Genomic DNA, 18,587 nt, shown 5'->3' with positions numbered 1-18,587 from the left:
CAAATTATAAATTTACTGTAATAAGATCAACAAATTTAAAAGTTTTAGGTTTTACCAATACATGATCTCTCAGTGTTTTCTCTTCCAGCGCAATCTCGAAAAACTCTCTCTTCATTTTTCTCGAAGTAAATAGTTCTAATTAGGGTTCCCTTCACATTCGACTCAGAAATGGAGCTTCGTGGTAGAGAACAACCGAAAATGAATTTTTTCTGGAGTGCGATGGATTTCAAGAATGGAAAGAAATCTAGAAGGCTCAAATACTACCCAAAAAACTAACGATTGATTCATGTAATTTTTTTAATGATTAAATTTTATTTTTATTAAATTTTATTTTATTCGTATTGTTATCGTAAACTGATTTTTATATTTATGAACAAAATAGTAAAATATCACGCTTTTTTTTAGAAAAAAAATTAATATGTACAGAGACCCGATTTCCTCATTTCCCCCACAATGAGCCAACGATAATTCAATCTTCGCATTAGAAATAAACAAAGAAAAAATATCGATCACGACTTTGTATTATTTCACAGTTAATTTGAAGGATGAACTCAGAATTGAGGCATTACTGCTCAGCTTTACGGTGGCCGGAGTTCGAATTCTCCTACCTGACCACCGCCTGGACCTTCCTCAGCTTCCAGTGGTTCGATTCATCCACCGTCGTCGAAAACGTTGTGTGGACTCTGATCACTCTATTGGAGTCCATATTTATTCATATTTTCTGGTTGTACTTGGTGAATCAAAGGTAGTTCCTTTAGATGGTTTCACACTCACTTGGAAATATATTTGATCTGCCAAATATTGCACCGAAATTTGTATTTGTTCTGTCTTTATATCACAATATCCAAACTACTCAGCTTTTGGTTTGGGGTTATTTTATAGTCGTTTTTGGAATTCCAAATCCATTGTTAAAATTACGTTCTTTGTAAATGTTCGTGTAACTATGGATTTGATGATTTTAAATCATTCATTGACATTTTGTATTTTTTTTTTGATCATTTCTGTATTCAGAATCTGGATTCTCTTTTCAAATTTGAATCACAACGAATTTTACACTATGGTAATTTCAAATATGATGGATTTTAGTTTTAAATGTGTAGTGCCCAAATTCAGTACGCGTATAACTCATGTATTCATATAATTATTAAATCATTTAATTAATTTTAAATGAGTTTTAGCCATGCATAATTTATGAAAATGCATTATTTTAAATTATTCATGTTTAATTGGATGCACGTTAAAATATTTTTCGAGTTTCATGTTTCAGGCGATTATTCGAAGTGGGATCGAGGAGAAGACCGGGGACGATTTTTGGCATTTTAAAAGATGAGATTTTATTTTAAGTTGAGGATGGGGAATTTAACTAAATTATTGAGTTTTAGCATTTTTAAGCCGAAATCATTTATTTAGTAATTTTAAGAGTTTAAAACTTTTAAAATTAACAATAGTGTGTGTTTATTTTAATCTAGGGGTTTTGTTAAAGTAAATGGTTGGATTTTATTTAAAGTTAGTGGAGGGTTAAGGTTTTAATTAAGTTGCTGATTATTTATTTAACAACTTTCACCATAATTACCTACACCTACACACGCACACACACGTTTTTACACACACCAAACTCACGCACACAACACACACAATCACGTTTCAGCTTTTAAAATTTTGAGAAAAGAAGATAGCTAGGGTTCTTGTCTTTGTAGCAGCCGCCCCTTCCTCTCTGAAATTTTTCGTGGGACTGCTCAAACTGCGTTTTTAGAAACTATTGATGTTGATGCGTTCTTGAGATTTTATTGTTGCAGGCTTCGTTGGGGATCGACGGGTGATCGTTGCTGCGTCTAGGTATGCTTAGTATGATGTTGGGTTGTTATTTGATAGGACGTTTAGTGTCGATGGGCACTTGAATCAATTTAAGTCGTAGGAAACGTTTCGGTGTCAATTGCCACGTTTTTCTTTGAATTGTATGTGTCGTAGGGTGAACATCGTTGCTTTGGGTGTTTGTAGTTTGATGTTAGGGCATGCTAGGATGGGTCTCGGGGTGTCGATTCATGGTACGTGCAATCGAGTCTAGGATGATAAGAATTGCGGGTTCAGAATTTTCGTGAATTTCAGATTTGTGCGGGTGCACGGACCCTTACCTGGACCTCTACACAGGGTCCGTGCCCTTGTTCTTCTGGAGTGCCTTTTTCCAGAGCCTACACGGACCCCTACACGGACCTAAGCACGGGGTCCGTGTCTCCCCTTTTCTGCACACACATTGTTCAGTACCTACACGACCCGGAGCCAGACCTGGGCACGGGGTCCGTGTACTTCATGTTTTTGGGAAATTTTTCTTACTGTATGCTTTGAGGTTTGATGTCATGGTTTAGTACAATGATTTACAAGGTCGAGTCATGGGAATTTTAGAACTTCCTAAGGATTTGAATGAACTTGTAAGTAAGTATGATTAATACGTCTAAGTCATGCAAGTTAAGCACGTAAATTTATGAATAGTATGTGCAGCGACGGCCCCTATCGAATTCCAACGAATCCCTCAACGCCAAGTAAGTATGTATGACGTGCAAGAAAATATTTTTAAGTTTTGAGATATGCTAAATGTCTTGTGACCAAAGTATGTTTAGGATTGGAAAGCGTTAAATTATGAACGGGGACCAATCCGCCCGTTAAATTATGAACGAGTTAGATCGAGGTGAGAAAGCGTTAAATTATGAACGGGGACAAACCAGCCCGTTAAATTATGAACGGGGATCTCATGTATGTGGCAGTGGATACGTCCCTGTCAGCCCAGTACTGTGGTATAGTCTGATCAGGCTCTTATTATGTTATGGGTCACTTGCTTTGAAACATGCCTCTACAAAAGAAAGTATGAAGTTATGTATGTTCAAGTATGTTCAAGTAAGCAAGCATGTTTAAAAAAAAAGGTTATGATGATGGCACGTCAAAGTATGTATGTACGTATGATGAAGTTTATTATGCAAGTTCAAGTTTCAAGTTATGTACGTTCTAATTTAAAGATGCATGCGCTTTTATTATGTAGTACTTGTTATTCCAGTTTATACGTGTTGAGTCTTTAGACTTACTAGACTTTATCGACGCAGGTGAGGATGTTTATGAGGAGACATGAGGTGGCGACCAAGGAGCAGGCTTGGACTGAGCAGGAGGCCAGACCCGAGGACCGCCCACGTCATTTTAATATTATTTTTTTTGCAAGTTGAAAATACTCTGATTTTATGTCTTGATGCGAGATGTTTTGAGCAAGTATTTTGTTAGCAAATTTTATTGGTGATGTTGATTTCAAATATTTTTATGAACGATGAGTTGACGCCCGTATGAATTTTATATTTAAGAAAATTTTAAATTTTTCTGCAAATTTCAAGTAGTGAAAGTACGGTTCGTTACAGTTGGTATCAGAGCGGTGTTCTTGTAAAGGGTTATGCCAACTGCCAGTCGCAAGAAGCTCGCGAAGTCACACCTCAAGTCTGTAAATTTAAAGTTTCAAAGATTCATTTATGTAATATGCATTGAGTCATGATTTCAGGATGCCCATATTTTAAAGTTCAAATTACGTGCATCTTATGCTATTGATATTATGTTCATGCATAGTGGGTTACGTATTGGGTGAATTATTGGAACAGTATGCCTCCTAGACGTTTGGTTGACCGGGAAGCAAGGGATGAGAACAGAGAGCACCAAGTTGAGGATAGGGAACATCGAGATGAGGAGAGGGTCAATCCTCCACCTCTACCGCCAGATATGCAGGCACAGATGCTTGCAGGTATGACGCAGTTCTTCGAGCAGTTTGCGGGGAACCAGGCCGCAGCGAATGCAGGGGCAAGGCCTAGACCTAAAGTAGTGTATGAGAGGTTTCAGAGGATGAATCCTAAGGAGTTTTCGGGATCTACGGACCCGATGGTGGCAGAGGGATGGATTAAGTCCATCGAAGTGATCTTTGACTACATGGAGCTGCAGGATGCAGACCAGCTCCTGGATGCAGACCGCGTCCGATGTGCCATATTCCTTCTAGCAGGGGATGCCAGACGTTGGTGGGATAGTGCATCGGTGGCAGTTGATTTGCCGACGTTGTCCTGGAACGGGTTCAAGGAAGCGTTCTTTGCCAAGTACTTCACTGAAGAGGTACGATCCCGTCTTATCAGGGAGTTCATGTCGCTGCGACAGGGAGATAGCAGTGTAGCAGACTTCGTCAGGAAGTTCGAGAGGGGGTGTTACTTTGTGCCCCTCATAGCTAATGATACCCATGCAAAGCTGAGACATTTCATGGATGGGTTGCGGCCAGTCTTGCGCCGTGATGTGAGAGTAGCTGGCCCTACTTCTTATGCAGTCGCCGTATCTAGAGCTTTGGCGGCAGAGCAAGACCAGCGGGATATTGAGGCAGACAGGCAGGGCAAGAGGTCCTATCCAGGATCCACAGCAGCGACAGCAGCAAAGGCCTCCGTTTAAGAAACCGTATCAGGGACCGCCAGGGAAGAAGCCTTATCAGGGACCGACGAGGGGCAAGGGTCCCATCCAGCAGCAAGGGGCGCCACAGAAGCCCGCTGTTTTCCCAGTGTGCCCGAAGTGTAACCGTCAGCATCCAGGTCAATGCTTGTACGGGTCAGGTAAATGTTTTAAATGTGGAGCTGCTGACCACATGTTGAAAGAATGCCCACAGTGGAAGCAGCCAACTCAGGGCATGGTATTCGACATGCATGCTCAGGAGGCAAACCCAGACACTACACTACTGACCGGTAAACTTTTCTACCTAAGATCACTATTATTTTGCCTTGCATGTGGAATTTTTATTTGGGATTATTGGGGTGCTAGTAATGTTCTTGAGTATTTTTGAGTCATTGGTTTCTGCTTTGCTTAAGATTAATGATACTGACTTTGGGATATAAGTTTTTGTTGTGCCAACGCCTCCCAAGGAACATTTTCATTAAAGGAATAGCTACTCAGACCCTGATAGATTCAGGTGCCACCCATTCTTTCATATCAGAGACGTTCGCTAGTCACTTGGACCTCAAAACCATTGGGCTTGACGTGAATTATTCAGTGACAGTCCCATCAGGGGAAGAGTTGTCAGCTACTAGCGTGGTCAGGGACATTGACTTAGAACTGCAAGGCCACCTGGTATATGCAGATTTGATTCTATTACCGATGCCAGAATTCGACATTATTTTGGGAATGGACTGGCTGACGAAGAAAAGAGTTCTGATTGATTTTCAGAAGAGGTCAGTATTGGTTAGACCGCTGGGCATGGAGCAGTTTCTTTTCAAACCAGCCCGATGGAGGAGTTTCCCGCGCATGATCTCTTGCATGCAAGCACATAGACTTATTTCCAAGGGGTGTCAGGCGTTCTTGGCCAGCATCATCTCAGCACCTGACGCGCCCACCCCATCGATTTCAGATTTGCCAGTAGTCAGAGACTTCCCAAACGTCTTCCCTGATGACGTCACAGGTCTTCCACCAGAGAGAAAGGTGGAGTTTGCGATTGAGCTCATGCCAGGCACAGTGCCAATCTCTAAGGCACCATACAGGTTAGCTCCAGCAGAAATTTTAGAACTCAAGCAGCAGATCCAGGAGCTCCTCGACAAGGAATTCATCCGCCCTAGCTTCTCACCTTGGGGCGCACCAGTGCTGTTTGTGAAAAAGAAGGATGAGAGCATGAAACTTTGCATCAATTACCGCGAGTTGAACAAGGTAACGACCAAGAACAAATACCCATTTCCTAGAATCGAAGATTTGTTTGATCAATTGCAGGAAACTTCAGTGTTCTCGAAAATAGATCTTCGATCAGGGTATCATCAGTTGAAGGTGAAGGATGCAGATGTGCAGAAGACGGCCTTCAGGACCAGGTATGGGCATTACGTGTTCTTAGTGATGCCATTTGGATTGACGAATGCTCCAGCAATTTTCATGGATCTCATGAACCGAGTATTCCAGCCATTCCTTGACCAGTTTGTCATCGTATTCATTGACGATATTCTCATATACTCGAAGAGCCATGAGGAGCACAGCCAGCATTTGAGGTCAGTGTTGCAAGTTTTGCAGGGTCGCAAGTTATTTGGGAAGTTCAGTAAATGTGAGTTTTGGTTGGAGAAGGTCGCCTTTTTGGGTCATATAATTTCTAGCAGTGGGATTGAGGTGGACCCAGCTAAAGTTGCAGCCGTTAAGGAATGGGTTGAGCCAAAGAATGCATCAGAGATCCGCAGTTTTCTGGGTCTAGCTGGTTACTACCGTAAGTTCATCCAGGGATTTTCATCCATAGCAGTGCCACTCACTTCACTCACCAAGAAAAATGCTAAGTTCGTGTGGAGTGAAGAATGTCAGAAGAGCTTTGATACTGTGAAGCAAGCTCTTATTTCAGCGCCAGTGCTAGCCATGCCGACAGGGAAAGGTGAGTTTGTGCTTTATACCGATGCATCTAAGCTCGGGTTAGGCGCAGTGTTGATGCAGCAGGGTCGGGTTATAGCTTATGCTTCCAGACAGTTGAAGGTGCATGAGAAGAATTACCAGACGCATGATCTTGAATTAGCCGTAGTCGTCTTTGCGTTGAATATTTGGAGACATTACTTGTATGGCGAGAAGTGTCAGATTTTCACTGACCACAAAAGTCTGAAATATTTCTTCACGCAGAAGGAGCTGAATATGAGGCAGAGACGCTGGTTGGAACTGGTGAAAGACTATGATTGCGAGATTAGCTACCATCCAGGAAAAGCTAACGTTGTGGCAGACGCCTTGAGCAGGAAAGTTGCAGTCGTAGCTCAGTTATCAGTGCAGAGACCTCTTCAGCTTGAGATTCAGAGGTTTGGGTTGGAAGTGTATCGCAAGGGCAGAGCACAAAGGCTGTCTAATCTGACGGTCCAGTCTTCTCTGCTAGACCGTATCCGGACAGGTCAAGCTTCAGATGAGCAACTACAGAATTGGAGACTGAAAGACGAAACCAAGGGTAGTGTTCTTTATACAGTGTCAGATGGGATTGTGAGATACAGAGGCGGAATGTGGGTGCCTAGTGTTGATTCGATCAGACAGGATATTCTGACAGAGGCACATGCATCTCCGTATTCTATTCACCCAGGAGGTATCAAGATGTACAAAGACCTACAGATTTTGTATTGGTGGCCGGGGATGAAGCGAGACATCCACAGATTCGTGTCCGAATGCCTCACTTGTCAGCAAGTAAAAGCTGAACATCAGAGGCCAGCAGGATTGGTTAAGCCACTCCCCATTCCAGAGTGGAAATGGGAGAACATCAAGATGGACTTCGTCGTTTGATTGCCTAGATCAGTCAGAGGCTTTAATGCCATTTGGGTTATTGTGGATCGACTCACGAAATCAGCGCATTTTCTATCAGTGGAGACGACTTTCTTCATGACGCAGTATGCTGAGCTTTATATCAGGGAGATAGTCCGTTTACATGGGTTCCCAGTTTCGATTGTATCCGACAGGGACCCGAGGTTTACGTCGTCATTCTGGAGGAGCTTACATGCAGCCATGGGGACAAAGTTGCTGTTCAGTACAGCTTTTCACCCGCACACAGATGCCAGTCTGAGCGAGTGATTCAGATTTTAGAGGATTTGCTGAGAGCCTGTATGATTGATTTTCAGGGGACTTAGGAGTCTAAAATACCTCTAGTGGAGTTTACCTACAACAACAACTTCCAATCATCTATAGGTATGGCTTCCTACGAGGCTTTGTATGGAAGAAAGTGCATATCACCAGTCCATTGGGATGAAGTTGGTGAGAGAACGGACCTTGGTCCAGAGATAGTTCAGCAAACTACCGATGTGGTGGTCAAGATTCGTGACAGAATGAAGACTGCCCAAAGCCGACAGAAGAGCTATGTTGATAAGAGGAGGAGAGATCTCGAGTTTGCCGTTGGAGATCACGTATTCGTCAAGGTAGCACCTATGAAGGGTGTAATGAGATTTGGGAAGAGAGGCAAGCTGAGTCCGTGGTTTATTGGGCCATTCGAGATTTTGGACAGAGTTGGGACATTAGCTTATTGGGTAGCCCTTCCGCCGAATCTGGCCGGGGTGCACAATGTGTTCCACGTCTCTATGCTGAGGAAATATCTAGCCAATCCTTCGCATATTCTGAGCTATGAGCCATTGCAGCTTGCTCCAGACCTGTCTTATGAGGAGAAACCGATCCAAATCCTAGACAGGCAAGAGCGTAGACTCCGGAACAAAGTGACTAAGCTAGTTAAAGTTCGGTGGCTAAACCAATCAGTGGAAGATGCCACATGGGAGTCAGAGGTAGATATGAGACTTCGCCACCCGGAGTTGTTCGGTAAGACTTAATTTCGAGGACGAAATTTTTATAAGTGGGGGAGGAACTATAGTGCCGAAATTCAGTGCGCGTATAACTCATGTATTCATTTATTTATTAAATCATTTAATTAATTTTAAATGAGTTTTAGCCATGCATAATTTATGAAAATGCATTATTTTAAATTATTCATGTTTAATTGGATGCACGTTAAAATATTTTTCGAGTTTCATGTTTCAGGCGATTATTCGAAGTGGGATCGAGGAGAAGACCGGGGACGATTTTTGGCATTTTAAAAGATGAGATTTTATTTTAAGTTGAGGATGGGGAAATTTAACTAAATTATTGAGTTTTAGCATTTTTAAGCCGAAATCATTTATTTAGTAATTTTAAGAGTTTAAAACTTTTAAAATTAGCCCTAGTGTGTGTTTATTTTAATATAGGGGTTTTGTTAAATTAAATTGTAGGATTTTATTTAAAGTTAGTGGATGGTTAAGGTTTTAATTAAGTTGCTGATTATTTATTTAGCAACTTTCATCCTAATTACCTACACCTACACACGCACACACACGTTTTACACACACCAAACTCACGCACACCACACACACAATCACGTTTCAGCTTTTAAAATTTTGAGAGAAGAAGATAGCTAGGGTTCTTGTCTTTGTAGCAGCCGCCCCTTCCTCTCTGAAATTCCAGCAAAGTTTTGTTGTGTTTTCTTCAAAGAAAATCGCCTCACGTTCGTCCCGGATCAACCTCGCATCCTTCTCCGCTTCGGTATCGTCATTTCGGTAACGTTTGATATCAAAAGACATGTATAATCTATTTTTCCTGCGTCGATCATGTCATATTATTTATTTTTATGTGTTTTGGATGAAAACATGTGATGGACGTGTAGTAGTTTGAGCATAAATTTTAATGGATGTGTTTTGGAGTAGTTTTTTATTCAAATACCACGTTTTTACTGTTTCCGTTTAAACTGCGAATTTTCGATCGAGGTTTTGAGAAAACTTTCAACGGAAAAATTGTAGGACTTTTCGATACCTTCGATTCGATATAAAATTCGAATTATTTGGATAAAAATTGAGTGAGTTATGATGTTTTTCGTGGGACTGCTCAAACTGCGTTTTCAGAAACTATTGATGTTGATGTGTTCTTGAGATTTTATTGTTGCAGACTTCGTTGGGGATCGACGGGTGATCTGTAGGACCGAGTGCTTACCGCTTTACCAAAAGTTATAGCTAGTGGTAATGGTGCAACTCAAATCTTTTAAACCGCACAGCAGCACAAGCACCACGGTTCGATCACTCTACCAAGTAGGGACAATTATTGCACCCAACAATCTCCCTCCCAATAATTGCACTCCTTGCAATCAATGGGAATCGAACCCGTGACCTTTGCTCTGATACCAAGTGTAGGACCGAGTGCTTACCGCTTTACCAAAAGCTATAGCTAGTGGTAATGGTGCAACTCAAATCTTTTAAACCGCACAGCAACACAAGCACCACGGTTCGATCACTCTACCAAGTAGGGACAATTATTGCACCCAACATGATCGTTGCTGTGTCTAGGTATGTTTAATATGATGTTGGGTTGTTATTTGATAGGACGTTTAGTGTCGATGGGCACTTGAATCAATTTAAGTCGTAGGAAACGTTTCGGTGTCAATTGCCACGTTTTTCTTTGAATTGTATGTGTAGTAGGGTGAACATCGTTTCTTTGGGTGTTTGTAGGATTTTGGTTTGATGTTAGGGCATGCTAGGATGGGTCTCGGGGTGTCGATTTATGGTACGTGCAATCGAGTCTAGGATGATAAGCATTACGTGTTCAGAATTTTCGTGAATTTCAGATTTGCGCGGGTGCACGGACCCTTACCCGGACCTCTACACGGGGTCCGTGCCCTTGTTCTTCCGGAGTGCATTTTTCCAGAGCCTACACGGACCCCTACACGGACCTAAGCACGGGGTCCGTGTCTCCCCTTTTCTGCACACACATTGTTCAGTACCTACACGGACCCGGAGCCGGACCTGGGCACGGGGTCCGTGTACTTCATGTTTTTGGGAAATTTTTCTTACAGTATGCTTTGAGGTTTGATGTCATGGTTTAGTACAATGATTTACAAGGTCGAGTCATGGGAATTTTAGAACGTCCTAAGGAATTGAATAAACTTGTAAGATAGTATGATTAATACGTCTAAGTCATTCGAGTTAAGCACGTAAATTTATGAGTAGTATGTGCAGCGACGGCCCCTATCGAAGTCCAACGAATCTCTCAACGCCAAGTAAGTATGTATGACGTGCAAGAAAATATTTTTAAGTTTTGAGGTATGCTAAATGTCTTGTGACCAAAGTATGTTTAGGATTGGAAAGCGTTAAATTATGAACAGGGACCAATCCGCCCGTTAAATTATGAACGGGTTAGATCGAGGTTGGAAAGCGTTAAATTATGAACGGGGATCAACCAGCCCGTTAAATTATGAACGGGGATCTCATGTATGTGGCAGTGGATACGTCTCTGTCAGCCCAGTACTGTGGTATAATCTTATCAGGCTCTTATTATGTTATGGGTCACTTGCTTTGAAACATGCCTCTACAAAAGAAAGTATGAAGTTATGTATGTTCAAGTATGTTCAAGTAAGCAAGCATGTTTAAAAAAAAAAGTTTATGATGATGGCACGTCAAAGTATGTATGTACATATGATGAAGTTTATTATGCAAGTTCAAGTTTCAAGTTATGTACGTTCTAATTTAAAGATGCATGCGCTTTTATTATGTAGTACTTGCTATTCCAGTTTATACGTGTGGAGTCTTTAGACTCACTAGACTTGATCGATGCAGGTGAGGATGTTTATGAGGAGATAGGAGGTGGCGACCAAGGAGCAGGCTTGGACTGAGCGGGAGGCTAGACCCGAGGACCGCCCACGTCATTTTAATTTTTTTTTTTTTGCAAGTTGAAAATAATCTGATTTTATGTCTTGAAGCGAGATGTTTTGAGCAAGTATTTTGTTAGCAAATTTTATTGGTGATGTTGATTTCAAATATTTTTATGAACGATGAGTTGACGACCGTATGAATTTTATATTTAAGAAAATTTTAAATTTTTCCGCAAATTTCAAGTAGTAAAAGTACGGTTCATTACAAAATGTATCTGAGATTCTTGTCCTTCGGGATTCGAACTCCAAATTTCCACACCTAAATCAAATTCTATATTCAAATGCAACTCAAGTTAGGATCATTGGTTGTTTGGTTAATGTCAAATCCATAGATTCGAACCTTCTAAATTTAGATAATGGAGTTAACCTTCCATCTAAAATTAAGGATTACAAATGCTTCCCATTCTTCCAAATTCATTTCTCAAATAAAATAAGCAATTAATGAAGAGGTCGAAACTTGATTTTTTAATGTTTTTATTTAATTGGATAAGGCTGTGTTTTGATTGTTCAACCAACCATTTGTGTTTTCCTTTTTTTCTTGTATATATTTCCGTTTTCCGAAGAAAATACAATTAGCTGAGTTCCATTACTTGGCCTTTTTCTTCATTCAGCACACAATATATTCGAAGTGTGAAACCTTTCTTGATTGCTCCTTGTTTTCCAAGAAAACTAGATAAGAAGAATGTAAACATCAGGCTGTCTTTACCAAAACAAATGTAATTTGTCTCAACGAAACTGCACACTCCCCCGTCTATTCAGCACCTCCACTCTTGAGCCATATAGTTTGAGGCAACTGGAATTCTTTGTCCATTGCCATCTGAATGCCATCGGCATGCCTCGGTTCACTCGGGGTTCATATCAGGTAATTCTGAAACTTTCACCACCGATAATTCGATCTTTCCCAGAGGGCGTTCACTTCCAGAGTTGATGTTCTTTACCAACTCTTTCTTGATTGCATCAATGTCAATCTTATGACTTCTACTCATCTTCAGTCCCCAGAAAAACACCGTATTTGGAGCGTGTAGCGTAGCATCAACGTATTCTGTAGGGTTGGGATCACAAAATCCCAGCAAGTCCTCCAACTGTCAAAGCATGAAATTTTGTATTTCAAGAGAGATATAGGACATGCTGGCATTTTCAGATAGTAACCAATACAAGAAGTAGTAGAGTTATCAGAATAGACAACTGAAGAACAATCAGTATCATACCTTTACTAGAAGGCAGCGCAATCGACACTTGACCCAACCAACCCAGTCTCGTAACTCATCTCTATCAGACGATGAAAGGCGGATTTTAAAATATCGGGCATAGTGGTATGCATACGAAAATGGCTCGAATAAAATTTTCCAATCGATGATTGGGCTCAGGACATCCTGTGTCACCAAAAAAAATTGTAAAAACAGTAGCAAAGATAGAACACAAAAAAATCGTAAAAACGGTATCAGCCAAGAAGTTATTTCGAACCTTTGTCATGTAGTGTCCGCGTAGAAACTCTTCTCTGATTCGGCCGAATGTACTCCTAGTTATGTAAGAACGACAATATTCATTTAGGCTACATGGTAGCTGAATTGGCATTAGAGACTTTTCCGTATGAAGGTAATGTGTCGGCACTATATCATGAAACAAGATAACTGGTGTTGGCCAGGGCCAGAAGGCAAATGTCTTGAAGAAAATTGAAACCAGAGCACTTAGCCAGGTATCCGGATGTCTTTGACAGATTGCAGCCACAAGGACTGCCAAGTGAACGCCTCCGAAAAATCCAAATATCTGTGTTAAATTATCAGATCATAAAATTAACATGATCACAAGTGATGAAACAAAGTTAATTCCCTAAAATAGAAAGAAACATTGAAAGGGAAAAGTATGGGAATTGTTATTTTCCATAACTTGGAATGAAATCCTTACATTGCAATAAATGCCTCGTCTCCTTGCCCAAAATTTGATACAGCGCAGGAGTGACTTGTATGTCTACGTAGAATCGATTAAAGAATATAAGAGATTAGTCGAGAACTTTTAGCAAATACAGTAAGAAATATCAAGAATTTTCCATGACAAAAATTGTCCTTTACATCATGTTAAACCCAATATTCACGAAAAAGTTTCTGGGAGAGAATTATTTACACAACAAAAACCAAAGTAGTGTATCGAAAATAAGTGAAAATGGCAACAAAAAACTGGCTGATGTAATGGGATTCGAAAATCATCATGCTGCATTTAATTGGATTGATTTGTTTTGGGTGGAAGAATTTGAATTTCATTATAATGCTTGATATAAATGCATAAAATGGCCGGGGAAGAATTTGAAATCAATGGTTTAAAATACCTAAACAAGCACAACAGATTTGGAGCATAAATTTCAAATGCTTCGATACAAACCCCACCCTTGACAAAATTGACATATGAATATGAACTTCTCCTTACCGAATTGTTATTCTAAAAGGGCAGAATGTACCTCTATGCATGGCACAAGTTGAAAAATGCTTCTATTAGCTCGTACACCAGACAAACTTCTCCAACTTATCTCATCCATATTTGCTAAAATGAATGGGTTGAATACATCCACATCCTACAGATACACATTCAGCAAATAAACAGCCATAATTTCGAGAGGAATATGCTGTAAACCTTCAACTCATTGTAAAATCAAATGAATGCGACAAAATCCCACCTCAGGAACAGATATTCCATGGATCTTGGCATAGGGAAGATCAACTGAGACCCCATCAAATTTGAATCGGATGAGAGGAACTTTGGCATCCTTGACACAGTAGATCTCAGAAACCTCAGGTCTAGTTTCGAGCATGTTACGTAGAACAATAAAAAAATCTTCCTACAAGTGTGACAAAGAAAAGACGAATAAAGAACATGTAATGCAATAGTTTACATGCAAGGATGAGAATTGCTGACCGCCCTAGTAGCAAAGCCTGGTCCAACACACAGAGCATCAACATCAGACTCATGATTATGAACCTGTGGATCAACGATATTTAATACAGCTATTTTAGAATTGGCAGAAGGCGAAAGGCAAGATAACATTAAAGCTATGTCTATCTGTAATTTAAAATCAGAAGAATGTGTCCAGTAATTTCTTACTGGTATAAATTACAAGGGTAACTGCCCGTAAACTAAATGAGGATTTGAAATGGAAAAAAAAAAAATCAGTCTTCACTGAGAATTGCCACTATAAAAGTAGTAGAATGGTGCTTTTCTTACTCCAAGGCCATATGATCCATAGGTTATAATTGTGGCGGAAGCAGTCCTGATGCAACTCTTTGGGAGTCGGTGGTCGTAAGCTATCTTCTTAGCCCACACAAACACAATCTATAAGAAACAAAAACATTAAGTTTGGCAACATCACACAAGGCTTCAAAGTCAGGGACTTCCTCTTAGTAGGCAGTTTAAACTCTTTCAATTCGTAATCACTTTGAGAGAATTCTCGTTCTGTCCAAGTTGCATAAAACTTGTAGAACACAGCTTTGGAAACACGTGAAAGATTTACTATGACCAAAAACGAAAAGAGTGACTATCAAGAAAGAGTAACAGAAAATGAGGACTAGAGATACAAAGAACTTATGGCTGCCTTAAAACATTTTTTTCGACTAACACCAACCCCGTTAGTTTGACAATATAATATCAGACTGAATTTTTACATTAAAAACCTGATTTTTATGTGACTCTGCACCATGAGTTACAGCTAAATAATTCTCCTAGTGTGATCCTCGAAATTTTATGCATCACAACTTGAACACATTTCGTTAATGGAAACTTAAATCCCACATCCTGATTAATACAGCACTTCCTTCAAATACTCTGAATCAGCGTGTCTACATCACTATGAGGCAACAAATGCCTCAAGACCAGAAATCATTCTAGCATCGCAATTGCTATATAGAGTATGAAAAGGATACACACAAAAAAACCATTAATTAGTACAAGGAACATCATCTTTTTCGTGATTAAATTTATTCTTAAGAACAAGTTAAGAAAGAACACCTGTTTGAGCTTGACAATAACGTTTCTTCTCCTAATTTCTTCCTTGTCAGATGCCACCAAACCCTCATCCTCCATATACTACATTTAAAATTCTCGACAAAAGAAATGCTCATCAACTAAAATGAAACATTATTAAAAAAACAACATAAATTTGTATAAAAATTTATATTCAATAAGTAAAAATAATAATCATCAACCATTAGAAAGAGAAGGAAAAACCCACAAGAAAAATGTCCAGAAAAAACGATCCCAAGAACCAAATCTGATTATTTCGCGAAAAGAAACCGAGACACCAGCATTTATACCTGAAGCAGAGAAACTGATCTTTCAATCTCCATTCTTGCAGTGCAGGTAATGGGCTCAATCGACAAGCGCTGCCTACAGTATCACAGAAATTCGGTTTTCAGTACTGCAAAAGGAGGACTGAAAATGGGATGTCAATATCCATCTAACAAACCCAGTAAACTAAGGGTTGAATATGCCAGAAAATTGGCTTTCTTGATCGATGATGGGCGCAAATTCAACACACAACAGTCAGTAATCGTCCCGGGTAATCTTTCACCGGAAACGAATCAAGAACTTGGCGATGGAAATGGCATTCCACAAAAATTGGCTGTGCGCAGAGAGGGTATAAGTTTCAGGGTCTGGGGAGAATTTCGTAGAGATGCGAATGTCCCCTAGACTTCGTATGAGGTTTCTTGATATTGAATGACAACGGTGAACGAAGGAGAAGCGGGAGTGGCGATATTGTAATTTGGTTGACTTTTGGTGGTAAGACGTGGTCAGATTTGATTGGTTGTTGCTCGTGTCATAGCCTAGCCGTTAACGGGGTTGGAGTTGTAATATATTTTTCTACAAGAATTTTTGGTATCTCTACCAAATGATTATAACAAATAAGAGAAATAACCGTTGAAATGCAAAATATGCAGTAAATAAGTATCGTGTTTTGTTGAAATGCAATAAAAACAGAATATAATCTATCACAAATAACTATAATCAACTATTAATATTGAAGGCATAAATTCAAACAAGGAGAGTCGAACCAAAATTCTCAATAAAAGTATGGCTTCCTCACAATTTGATTGGTCATTGGCAAGCACTTTTTAAGAGATTAGAATGTTACATTTTTCCTCTCCTTTATCCTCAAAGGAGTCTCCACTCACTAAAAAAAATCGGAAGGCTTTGTTAGAGTAGATATCATGTAAGTCAGCGGTTTTGCTAATTAATTTATTGACTCAGCTATAACAAACATTTTTTTATTTTAATATAATATAAATTTCATGATTTCGTTTTACTTTAAATTCATAATCATCCCATCGACATAGATAAATACCTTGATTATACTTCAATACAAATGAATCATACTTCGATCTTGAAACTCATTTGTAAATACTGTATATTCTAAATTAGTTCCTAGTCGATTCACCCGCCTAAAAACAAGGATAAACGTCGCTTGAGCTTGAGACTAGCATCTGTGATGTTGTGCACCGTGTTTCATGGTAATGATATAGAGATGTCTAATAATGCAGATGTGTAATCATATGATATATGATTGTACCGAACAACTATCCCTTGGACTTTCCAAGTGGTTATCATTCATCGAGAGGAATAATATGTGGTTATGATTGTACATCATTAGTCCTTACTACCCGGGAGAACACCGAGGCTGTGCACACTAGGATTGTGCTTTGACTCGTTTACCAACTCCGCGAGGGTCACAAGGTAGCGAAGTTTGGTGCAGTTGCGACATGTGTAGGAGTTAGTGCTTTGTAGTATGGAATTAACTGCTCACCTACGGGTGTGAATATCTTGTGATCTAACAAAATATTAGTACATGAAATCTCTGGCCAGAGTGTAGGATATACATTAGGGACAAGGATTCTCTTGTTATGTGATACTCACGGGAAATTTAGGGTCCAATCCCAGCGAGAATCACTAGTCCAGACACGGGCTTCAGAATTACCCTGGCCTGAAATCACAAATAAGACCGTTAGGAGGGGGCCAGGAGGGTGTCCTGGCGTAGTCCCTCCGACGCTCAAGTCAGTGACTGAGGATATATGGGGGGTGCAGCTAAGGGTGCTGCTGAAAATGATATATTGAATTGAATGCCTGAACTGAACACTCAAACCTGGTATTTATAGGAGAATACCTGGGCCCTTGATGGGCTTGTCTTTCATTTGGGCTTGGGATGGGCCAGGGGTAGCGGGACCATCCACGGGGTATCACCAGTCTCCCCCTCTCCGAGTCTAACTGAATCGCAGGTTCGAAGTTCGATTAGTCGTGCTGTCCTCAGGTTACCGAGTGCGAGTTTTGCATTATCTTCCAGCCGTTCGTCAGTCCCCAAAAATTTGGAAACAAATCAAATCGTAATCCTAACACCGCTTCATCATCACCTCACCATCACCTCGCTCAAGCACAGCCCTCGCCGCCTGCACGCCAGCCCCTACAGCGTGCGTCCGCCCTTGCGCGCCTCGCCCTCGCCCGCCGAGCGTCTGCTCGTCGCGCGCCCTGAGCGCCACACGCTTGCCCAGCTCGCCCCATCGCCTTCGCCACGCCAGCTCGCCCGCACCCCGCAGCTCGCCCGCCACTCCAGCTCGCCCGAGCAACCGCTCGCCCCTCGTCCGTCGCTCTCGCCCTCGCCCGCCGCTCTCGCTCGCCCGAGCGCCGGCTCGCCCGAGCACCAGCTTGCCCCTCGCCTGCCGCTCTCGCCCTCGCCCGAGCGCCTGCTCGCCCGAGCACCAGCTCGCCCCTCACCTGCCGCTCTCGCTCTCGCCCTCGCCCTCGCCCGCCGAGCGTCTGCTCGCCGTGCGCCCGAGCGCCACACGCTCGCCCAGCTCCCGAGCACCAGCTCGCCCCATCGCCTTCGCCACGCCACGCCACGCCACGCTGACTCGCCCGCACCCCGCAGCTCGCCTGCCACTCCAGCTCGCCTGCCAGCCACAAGCTCGCCCTCAAGCCTTCGGCCACGCCTGCACCTCGTAAACTCTGCTCCCCAACATCTTTCGTTATCGACTAACCAAATAATTTTTTTTCCTCCCAAACTCTGCTCCTCTGCTAGGTGATGCCTTAGTAGGAAAATTTAATTCACCTCCTCCACTCTGCTCCTCTGCTAGGCGACGCCATAGCAGAAAAATAACAATTCACCACCTCCACCCTCTAACTCCTCTGCTAAGCCGGGTCTTAGCAGGAAAATAAAAACTCAACATCTCCACCATCTAACTCCTCTGCTAGGTGACGCCATAGCAGGAAGATAAAATTCAACGCGCCCACCCTCTAACTCCTCTGCTAGGCGATGCCTTAGCAGGAGAATAAAATTTAACTCCTCCATCTAACTCCTCTGCTAGGTGACGCCTTAGCAGGAAAATAAAATCAACACCTCCACCCTCTAACTCCTCTGCTA

The 18,587-nt window shown here is 41.4% G+C and overlaps 1 protein-coding gene and 1 long non-coding RNA gene across 2 annotated transcripts; one reads left to right on the top strand and one right to left on the bottom strand.

Moving 5' to 3' along the window:
• The first annotated feature begins 430 nt into the window (after window positions 1–430).
• Window positions 431–12,320, top strand: LOC140813296 (uncharacterized). Its single transcript, XR_012113876.1, has 3 exons — window positions 431–745; window positions 11,806–12,056; window positions 12,187–12,320. It is a non-coding gene; the product is annotated as an uncharacterized lncRNA (long non-coding RNA).
• Window positions 12,037–15,942, bottom strand: LOC140813294 (nuclear poly(A) polymerase 3). The gene is made up of 10 exons (XM_073171799.1): window positions 15,493–15,942; window positions 15,188–15,265; window positions 14,408–14,515; window positions 14,102–14,164; window positions 13,863–14,024; window positions 13,647–13,760; window positions 13,100–13,162; window positions 12,659–12,961; window positions 12,403–12,567; window positions 12,037–12,276 (listed from the first exon to the last, which is right to left on the bottom strand). Exons 1-10 carry the CDS (start codon window positions 15,523–15,525, stop codon window positions 12,037–12,039), a joined length of 1,329 nt encoding a protein of 442 aa, XP_073027900.1. The 5' UTR covers window positions 15,526–15,942.
• Between the last annotated feature and the right edge of the window lie 2,645 nt (window positions 15,943–18,587).

This window comes from Primulina eburnea, chromosome 14, assembly GCF_022965805.1.
Source record: "Primulina eburnea isolate SZY01 chromosome 14, ASM2296580v1, whole genome shotgun sequence".
NCBI classification, from domain to species: domain Eukaryota; kingdom Viridiplantae; phylum Streptophyta; class Magnoliopsida; order Lamiales; family Gesneriaceae; genus Primulina; species Primulina eburnea.
The sequence above is the reverse complement of the archived record's forward strand: the minus strand, read 5'-3'. Positions and strand labels throughout refer to the sequence as shown.